General features: G+C 42.5%; 1 protein-coding gene and 1 pseudogene across 1 annotated transcript; one reads left to right on the top strand and one right to left on the bottom strand.

Moving 5' to 3' along the window:
- Positions 1 to 329: 329 nt before the first annotated feature.
- On the top strand, positions 330 to 2,432 carry LOC119506163 (ubiquitin-conjugating enzyme E2 variant 1-like). The gene has a single exon (XM_037799127.1). It carries the CDS (start codon positions 330 to 332, stop codon positions 771 to 773), a length of 444 nt encoding a protein of 147 aa, XP_037655055.1. The 3' UTR covers positions 774 to 2,432.
- Positions 2,433 to 6,574: 4,142 nt separating this feature from the next.
- Positions 6,575 to 7,072, bottom strand: LOC119506437 (annotated as a pseudogene).
- Positions 7,073 to 10,634: the final 3,562 nt, after the last annotated feature.

Here is a 10,634-nt window from a genome sequence, read left to right as displayed (position 1 = left end):
GCATCTTCAAAGTTTCAGCAAAAGTCTACTTTCAGTGGCCATCTCCAAAATGTCTCTCTCAGCTGCTCCCCAAAACATCACTCTCAGCTGCTCTGAGCTCCTTCTGTTTGTGAGCTCTTTTATAGGACTCCAGTAATTAAATCAAGACCACCCTGAATGGGCGAGGTCCATATCGCCATGGAAGTAATTTAATCAAACTTTTCACCCACAGTTGATTGAGTCACATCTCCATGGAAACACTGCATCAAAAGATTCCAACCTAATCAACACTAACATGTCTGCCCCTACAAGAATGCATTAAAGGGGCCTTCTAGCGACAGCGACGCAAGATGCCGGCCACCATGGGCTCGGGAGTAAAAGTCCCTCGCAATTTCCGACTGTTGGAAGAACTCGAAGAAGGCCAGAAAGGAGTAGGAGATGGCACAGTTAGCTGGGGTCTAGAAGATGACGAAGACATGACACTTACAAGATGGACAGGGATGATAATTGGGCCTCCAAGAACAATTTATGAAAACCGAATATACAGCCTTAAAATAGAATGTGGACCTAAATACCCAGAAGCACCCCCCTTTGTAAGATTTGTAACAAAAATTAATATGAATGGAGTTAATAGTTCTAATGGAGTGGTGGACCCAAGAGCCATATCAGTGCTAGCAAAATGGCAGAATTCATATAGCATCAAAGTTGTCCTGCAAGAACTTCGGCGCCTAATGATGTCTAAAGAAAATATGAAACTCCCTCAGCCGCCTGAAGGACAGTGTTACAGCAATTAATCAAAAAGAAAAACCACAGGCCCTCCCCCCATCCCATTCAATTTAAGCAGTCTTCATTTTCCACAGTAGTAAATTTTCTAGATACGTCTTGTAGACCTCAAAGTACTGGAAAAGAAGCTCCCCTTCAAAGGCATTTTATCTTAAGATACTGTAAATGATAACTAATTTTTTGTCCATTTGAAATATATAAGTTGTGCGATAACAAATCATACTGTCAAGTGTAACCACTGTCCATGTAGTTGAACTTCTGGGATCAAGAAAGTATATTTAAATTGGTTCCCATCATAACTGGTGGGGCACATCTAACTCAACTGTGAAGAGACACATCACACAGTCACCTTGCTGCTGATTACATGGCCTGGGGTCTCTGCCTCTCCCCCTTTCCCTCCCCCTACCTTCCTCCTTCCTTCTCCCCCTACAACAGCCCTCCAGATTGGGGTGGCGTATTAGAATAGATGTGAAGGTTTCAGGTCGCAGCCTGTGGGACTACTGCTGGGTGTGTGTGGGTGCTTCATCTGCACCCCCCCAGTTTCTTTTTTTAAGTCTTAAATGACTACCCCCTTCCAAGCCATCATCCTCTCCCCACTCTCCACTGCCACCCTTGGCCGAAGAATAGATTGTAACCCCCTCTGCTCCCCTCTGAAATTGGCCTTTGATGAGGAATTCTTTCAGGGCTCTCCCCATATCTCCTCCCCACCCCCACCCCCCACCCCCAATTGAGGGGTGCTGCTTTTTCCTTCCTCCTCCTGAAGTCCCTTTCTGCACCTTCACCATCCAACACTTTCCATGACACTTCCTTGCTTTGTCCAGAAGCCATCAGGTAAGGTTGGAAAGAGTCTCTGACCTCCCTTATTTAGTTTTGGAACCACATTTCTTTACTCTCCACCAGCCTGGGAAATGAAAATTAGGTCCTCAGCCCTGCCACCCTCTGCTGTCATCGTCAGCTGATGAATTTTTTTAGCTCAGGTTTTGATACAGTGAAAAGAACACTCACCAGGGTTTCTCAGACCTGCCAGCTCTCAAAGTCCTTGGTGGTTAAACTTGGAGAAAGGCCACATGAAGACACTTGTAAGCACACACAATCCCTCTGAATGAATTGTTTTCTTATAATTGCTTTTGCTTTTAAAAATTGAAGACATTTAAACAGGGCTCTCATTTGGTCATCCTTGCAATCCATTTGGGTCTAGTTTGGACTCTGACAACTGGAACAAAAAGAACCTTGAATTCGGGGCACACTTCGGTTTTGGTGCTGCTGCCTCTGACGAGCCTCAGCAGGGGAACTCGGTGTGCACAGCAGATCCTGAAATTGGCGGGCTTGACTTCCTGACAAATTGCTGCGTTTTCCCACTTTTCTGTTCAGGACCACTAAATGCTAAAATTTGGATGCATACCGAAATAAAAGCAAGTCATTGTGTCCTAAAGGTTTTTTTTTTTTCTTTTCTTTTTTAATTTAGTATTTGTGTAAAACCACCTTCCGAAGCAGCAGATATCAAGTCTGAAAAACGATTGATGTTTCCATTAATCTTTTTTTTTCTGGGGAAAGCGTTAGTTCTAAGGATTTAACATCCTGTAAGTAAAGTTTAACAGTATTCCATAAGCAGCCTTTTTATTGTCAGACCATTGCCTGATTTTAATATAATAAAAAAAAAGTGTGCATTACTATTTAAAAAAAAAAAAAAAAAAAGAATGCATTAAAGAACACTGCATTTTGGGAGCCATAATACATCCAAACCGGCACACACCCCAAACAGAAACTCTGTACCCAATTAAGCAATAACTCTCCATTTCCCTTCCCCAGCCCAACCTCTGGTAACCTCTAATCTACTTTCTGCCTCTATGATTTTGTCTATTCCAGATATTTCACATAAGTGGAAACATACAATATTTGTCCTTTTGTGTCTGGCTGCTTTCACTTAGCACACTGTTTTCAAGATTTGTCCATGTCATAGTAGGTATTCCTTTTCATGGTTGAATAATAGTGCACAGTATGGATATGCCATGTTTTGTTTATCCACTCATTTGTTGATGGGCACTTGGGTTGTCTCCACTTTTTGGCTATTGTGAATAATACCACTATGAACATTGGTGTACAGATTTCTGTTTGACATTTACTATATTTTCAAACAGTATTTTTAACAACTGCCAAATAATGTCATTGCTATATGTATTGCAAACCTTTGAGTGCATCTCTGACTATTTTCTTAGGATACATCTCTAGAAGTAAATTACAGGATCTAAGGGATAAGTGTTTTAAAGACCCAAGAAACATCACAATGAAAATTGTATCAATTTATAATCCATCCAGTGGGATGCAAAAGTGTCTGTTTCCCCTAACTTTCATGAACTCTGTACTTGTCAGGGTTCCATTGCAGATAACAGGATCCACTCTAGCTGAAAGCTGAAGGAGATTTATTACCAATTATTATGAAATCATTAGAAGATTTAGAGGAGCCAGTTGAGCTCCCAAGAATAAGTCCCATTCTTGGGACTGGTGAACTGGTTCACCAACGGAGCTGCCTCTGCCACAGCCAGAAAGCGAGGAATCAGAAAGTATACAAAAAGAGTACATACTGTTTGAGTCCATTTATATGAAATTCAAAGGCACAGGTAAAACTAGCAAATGATGAAAGAAGTCAGAATAGTGGTTACCTTCTCCAAGAGCTATTGACTGAGAAGGGCCTTCAGGATACTGGAGTTCTGTATCAAGAGCTGGTTGCTTGGTTCATGGATGTAAACTTATGTGAACATTTATCGAGCTACATAGTCAAGGTTAGTGTACTTTACTTTCCATTATTCCTTGATTAGGTTGCCAGATTTAGCAAATAAAAATACAGGACACAGAGTTAAAACTGAATTTCAGATAAACAATGATTAATTTTTAGTATAAGTGTGTTTGAAATCTATAGGGTTAGGGTCATGGCCAGGATTATTGTTTATTGGTACAGTGAAGTTCTGGAAGGGGACAGTTAGAGGATCAGAGAAAAGTCATTAGTGAGGGGCCACGAAGAGTAGTCCTTGCAGACGCCTCTGCAAGGCTGTTGTTTTTGCATCTGGTGGTTGGTCTGAAGTTGCTGACGGTTACCAGGGCTGGTGGTTGGGAATTAAAATTTTATGTGAAGCCAGGAAGAATGAGGAAAAATTGGAACCCATGAAGAATTATTGGAAGACCCCATGGTTTTCTGAGCCTCCAACCCTGATGACATGGTGCCCTTTGTCACAGAGCTGCACATTTACCTGACCCAGAAATCAGAGCACCTGAAGGAAAAGCTGCAGTGAGGAGGAGCCGTGGGCTGCAGTCCCCACAGGAGAGCTGGCAGATCAGGGACAGCATGGACGGGCACCCGTGGAGCCCTACCCTGGTCTTTAGGACCCAAGACCTACTGTTTCACTCCCATCTTCCAAATCTCATGCAAATTTTTCTTGTGGTCAACCATAATGTGGGAGTTAAAGAAAAGGAATTCCAGGTAATAGACTTCCAGTTTAGCCAGTCTGACACAGGATAAAACAATCACAGTTTGCTCCCATCTCTATTAACAATATTTAATTTCCAAATAAAGACAATAGCAAAATCATGCTTGTGGCTAACATGTTGCAACTGTCTCTCCTACAATTAAAAAAGCACGCTCACTCTCTTCCAAAAAAGAGAATACACAGTCCCATAAGTCACTTTATCCATCCTTTGGCTTACTTCTTCTAGCTGAGTCACTTCACCTTTGATATCCTGTAATCCAAATACTCAGTTATTGGGTTGTTGTAGGTTCTCATTAAGCTTTATCATAGGACGTGGGAGTACTAAAATGAATCCCAGGTAATTGCCTGCATTTTAAACACATTCCTTCTTACCCCCATCATGCATTAGTAACCCAGTTTCCCTTTGAGAGTCAGGATCTACCACCCTGGTTGGTGAAGAAACCTCCATTTGTCCAGGGAGTCCACAGTGTCCAGGCAACAGTCTCAATTTTCAGTTCAACAGAACCATTGCTATTCTCTCTGGTGGAAACATTCCCTCCTTGGGAACTAAGACCCCTAGATCAGTAGAACCCAAAGCTAAGCGAACGGGAAGCACAAAGCTTGCTAGTGGATCACTAGGGTGGAAAGGGCGGTGGCTCTCATGATTCCCATTCCTGTTTTCACTCCTTGATGTCTGTGAATCCTGGCTATGTATTAGTCTTTCATTTGGAGTGTACACTGTATTCTGGAGGACATTCTTCAAGCCCAAAAAGGTGTTGCTATGTAGCCAGTAGCTAGGTAACTGAATTTCCACAAATCTATGCCTCCATTCTATGAGGCCATATTCTTCAGGGGGATGGAGAACATGGAAAAACCAGGGAATTCCAATGGCACGAACCCATTGTCACACTTCATTTGATGACAGATAAGTTCTCGGTCAGAAGCAACACACTGTGGAATGCAATGACAGTGAAGATGGCATTCTGTAAGCCCATGGATGGTGGTTTATGCAGAAATATCATTGCCAGGAAGGCAAATCTATGAAAGTAAGTGTCTCTTCCAATGAGAACAAAGTGCTATCCTTTGCAATATGGAAGTGACCCAATGAAAACAATCTAACACCATATGTCTGGCTGATCCTTCTAGGGAAGGGGTCACATTGGAAGCTCAGTGTTGTCTGCTGTTGGCAAGTTGGGCACCCAACAGTGTCTGTGGAAGTCCGTGTTGTAAGACCATGCATAACCTCCTTTTCTGCCTTTTCAGCCATTTGCTCATAAGCCCTTTGGCCAAGGACAGGGGTCACTAGAGAACAAGGTTAAATTATATTCACAGAATAGGTCTTCTTGTCCATATAGTGATTAAGATTCTTCCCTGCTGAGATTACCCTTTTATAAACCTTCCTGTGAAATTCAAATATCTTCATATTCTCTGCCCATTCAGAGAGGTCCATTTACATACCTGTTCCCCAGACCTCCTTGACCACTAATTTTCTAATCATGCCCCTTCCAAGTCCATGACCACCCAGCCAAACAGGGAGTGACTCCCCCTGAATCACCATTGATCTCTACCCCATATCTTTCTCTAGGTGGAATAAACAACCAGGTGCACTGCTCAGAGTTCTGCTCACTGAGAGGACATCCTCTGTCTGCTGTCCTTCAGGGTTGTAGATGAATGCATCAGTTATCTTTTCCTGTGTAACTAACCACTTCAAAACTTAGTGGTTTAAAACATCAGTTTATTTTGCATATGAACCTGCAATGTGGGAAAGGTTCAGCAGGGATGGCTCATTTCTGTTCTGTATGGTGTCAACTGGGAAACTTGACTGGGGTCTGAAGGACCCACTTCCAGTCTGGCTCCTTCACAAGGCTGAAGAGTTGGTGCTGCCTGCTGGCTGGGACTCAGCCAGGACTGGGGGCAAGGTCTCTATTCTTCTCCATGTAGGTCTCTCACAGGCTGCTCGGGCTTTCTCACAGCATGGTAGCTAGGTATTTTTTTTTTCAATAAAAGACATTGTTTATGGTTTATAAAAAAATTAAAGCAAAATAAGTTGCTGAAGGGGTAGCATTTAGTGAATTAAATAATACACATTTTCCAAAATATATACATTTATACATAAAATGAACTGAAAAAGAAACTGCTTGTTTTAGGGCAGATTTACATACAATAACCAATTAATAGAAAAACACAAAAAAGTTTCTACGTGATTCCACCAGAGTTTTCCTTGATCTTAACATAACTAAATTTTTTAGAGGTTAGGGCTATTAAGTTTACAGAAGCACAAACAACAAAAAATTTTAAGTAAAAGTATTTTTTTAAGGGAAGAAAGTATGTTTCTATTCTTGGCATAAATTTTAATTTTTTCCAGTGGAACCAAAACCTCCTGAACCCCTTTCAGTGACATCCAAAACTTGAACTTCTCTATTTCTGGGTAAAAAAATGTGCTCACAAATCAGCTGTGCAAGTCGATCACCCTTTTTCACTTCAAACTTTTCTTTGCCAAAATTAAATAGCACAACATCAACATTTCCTTTATAGTCATCCTCTATAACACCAGTTCCTACATCTATGAAGTGTTTTGCAGCCAAGCCAGAATGTGGAGCTACTCTTCCATAACATCCCGAAGGAAGAGCTATCTGAAGGTCTATTTTCACAAGGGCATTCTCCATGGGTGGTACTGTATAGTCACAGGCACTGTACAGGTCGTAGCCTGCCGCCGCGTGGACCCCTTAGTCGGCAGCATGGTGTGTTCTGAGAGCCGGGCAAAGCTGATACGCACGCACGCCGCCATCCTCTGCAGATTCGGCGCGCTAGCTGGGGGAGGTGGCGGGGGTCGCTTCAGAGCAAGGCATTGCAGTGCAAAGAGTGGAAACCGGAGCCGAAGAGAGGGCAGAGAACCGAAGCAGGATGAGGCCCATAGCCGGGAAGACCAAATTCTCGGTGGCTAGGTTTTAAGAGTGAGCATGGCATTTTTATTACCTAATCTTGGAAATCAAATAACATCACTTCTGCCTTACTCTATTGGTCGAGGCACAGATTCAAGGGGAGGAGACATGGAATCCACTTCCTGATGGGGGAGTAGCAAGGTTCTGGAACGGCACATGGGACAAGAGATATTATTGCAGCCTTCATTGGAAAAGACAATCATGCCACACTGCATGTACGGAGAGAGGAGGCAATGTAACAGGAGTAGGGGAATACAGGCATCTCTGTCCCTTGCTCATGAAATTTATTTGTGTCTTCTGGATTTACTTGAGCCCGGTTTCACATATACCACTTCCACCTGAAATTAAAGTGCTGCTGTGAGTGCCTGAGTTTATGACTGGATGGTGCTCAGTTCATGATGGGCAGTTCAGGTCACATGGTAACTTGACATTCCATAGTCAAGTGTTTAGTCCCACAAGTGCCCAGAAGAAAGCCATAAGCTGTTTATCAAAAGAATAGTTATCTATTCCATAGGGAATGACATAGCTTTGTTCCAAAATCCTAAATGTCTGAGCAGTGATTCATTTGTAGGGGTCTGCCAAGTTTCCATACAGCATCTCTATATCTCACAGACACTTCAAGCAACATGGGATCTTCTGGGCCAAATGGCCCAAGTGGTGGAGCAGCGTGATAGCCTGGACTTGTTATAGAATTTTCACTTGTTCTTGGCCCTGTTGAAACCTGGCAGCCTGCTGAGTTACTCAGTAAATATGTTGGAATAGCATGACCAAATGAGATATATATTGCCTCCAGAATCCAAAGAGGCTTACTAAGCATTGTGTTCTTTCTTGGTGGTAGGCTGGACAAGATTCAGAAACTTGGTCCTTCATCTTGGGAAGGATATCCCAAAATGTCCTGGACAAGTGGACCCTGAGCAATTTCATTGAGGTGGCAGGCCCCTGAAGGTGTGTGGGATTTATTTCCCATGCTTTGGCATGCAAGTGTCTTACCAAGTTATCTAGAGTAGTTGCCATTTCCTGCTCACCAGGTCCAATCAGCATGACATCATCAATGTAGCTGAATACAAGGTCAGAAGATGTGCTGGCTTACTCCAGAAATGAAACCCTATTTGGAAGAGCAATGCAAGAGATGTTGCCATTGATAAGTTTATAATAATCCATTGTCATTCTCCAATATTCATCTGTTTTCTGCACAGGCCCAAAAGGCGAGTTGAAGGGAGGGGCTTTGATAGCATCTTTCAAGTCCTCAATGGTGGCACTAATCTCTTTAATCCTTCTAGGAAAGCAGTATTCCTTTTGGTTTACTGTTTTTGTAGACAGAGGAAGTTATGGTGGCTTCTACTTGGCCTTTCTTACTGTAATAGCTCTCAGTCCATAGATCAGGGAACCAGTGTGGGGACTCTGCCAGCTGAATTTATCTATTCCAGTTACTCAATGTGAAGAAAGAAATGCCCTGGTGGGAGGGCAGAGTAGGTGGAAATACTTCCATCAGGCAGTAAATGTTCTACTGAATTCATGGTTATGGCTGCCACCTGGTCATTTTGGCCTTCTTGTCCCAGAAGACGAGCAGACAAACAAAGGAGTTATATTGTCAGGAGCCACTGACCTTCTTCATCTTATAAGGAGGTAGAGTTGTTCAACATGGTGGAAGAAGGGAGGAGCATGTCAGGAACTCAGGGGCTCCACCAGGGCATCTCTTGCTGCTTCCATGCCTGGTTTTATCTGCAAATGGACAATTCAGGAACCACAGCTTAACAAGCACCATGTAGCCAGAGATGCAAGCATCTCAGAATGAAAGTCTGGATCACCTCATCACCCAAGTAACCAAGACCAACAGAAGTGCTAGCTGAGACAAAGAGGAATCTAGAAAACAGGTGGGTGGTAGGGGAAGGAAACAATAAATATCAGTTATAGCCTCAGGGCCAACTATAGCAGCAGGCATTGTAGCTCATCTCACTACCTCTCCTTTTGTAAGTCTCTGTTATCTAGATATTGTGACAAGCAGATGTTCTCGATATTCTCCCCATATCTTCTCAGTTCCCTTTACCATTTTTGGGCACACCTGTTCCCTTGCACTTTTTCTTCCAATAGCCAGCACCTGCATCTGTGTGCAAAGGGTTGCCTTCAGGCTGCTGGAACCATTGTGCCTCTGGGCACAGAGGATCAAAAGTGCCTCGGGATTTACAATTCCCACTCCCTGCCACACCCACACCCACATATGCTGCCCAGCACAGCAGCTTCTGGGCTCCGCATCAGGATGGTGTAAGTCTTTTCAAGAGCTCTCCTGTGGAACTGAGCCAAAGTTACTCTCCATGGAACTTTGCTTGATAGTGCACCTTTGCTTGGCCTCCTTCCCTTCCTGTCCATTTCCCCACACCCTCACCTGTTTCCCCTGCAAGCACTTCCTAATAAATTACTCTCATATGGATCCTTGTCTTAGGGCCTGCTCCTAGGACCCAACCAAAGCATACTATTAGGAGGCTGGAATAGGGTGCAGGGTCCAGTGAGCTAATCTGCCATATTTGTCACCTTCATTATACATATTGACTTTTTTGTGGCTTCTAAACTTTAGTGATCCAATCCTCATTACCATATTTCATAAGCCCTAATAAAAGATTTGAAGTTAAACAGTTTTTATGCATGCTACAATTCTCCATGCCCACCAATTCTATTTCTATCTCACCCTCCCCCAAAAGAAGATAATGATTTTTTAAAAGACAATATTCATGAAAAGGTGTTAGCCTGTGGATGCTATTATTGATTATTCTAATTATTGTCATATGATATACTAGAAAACCCAGAAAAAAATAATCTGACAGAAAATAGAGGATTCAAGTAGCTTGAGCTGCCCTAGTACAATCCTAATGTAGTGACATTAATATTTCCTTGTTTTTCATTCATTCATTCATTGGGGTGCATGGATTAGGGGTGGACACAAAAACAAAACTAGTTCCCTGCTCTCAAGGGACTCACTGTGAGAAAGGCAGTCATATAAATACAATAAAACATGGAAAAGTTTAATAGTGAAGGACAATGGAAGGGAAGTCCTTTCTTCAAACTGACTTGAGTTTCAACTGCAGAAAAGTCCTCCACCCAGATGGAAGCTGTTTGAGCACATTTGGAAAGTTATAGCCCATCCCTGTCACTTAATTGTCACCCATACCCCTGGTGGCCCTTACATTGTCTCTCATTAAACTGTGTTCTCTCCTCTCCAAAGGTGGAAAACTCAAGCAAGGGCATGATGAGAGGATGAACATAAAATATCTGATAATACTAGAGGGGAAGCTGGCAATTTAGGTTCATTCTTAGAGCTAGCCTCCAAATTTACATTGCACATTCTTTGCATGGCATCTTATTCAAAGAAACATTAGTTCAACAAAATAATAAATGAAAGCAATTCAGATTTTCATTAACTCTCTTAAGATAATGCCAAAGTGATGTAGTGGGAAGTACATTCTTAATTTGAAGA

This window comes from Choloepus didactylus, chromosome 11, assembly GCF_015220235.1.
Source record: "Choloepus didactylus isolate mChoDid1 chromosome 11, mChoDid1.pri, whole genome shotgun sequence".
Taxonomy (NCBI): domain Eukaryota; kingdom Metazoa; phylum Chordata; class Mammalia; order Pilosa; family Megalonychidae; genus Choloepus; species Choloepus didactylus.
This window is presented reverse-complemented; position numbering and strand designations above follow the sequence as displayed.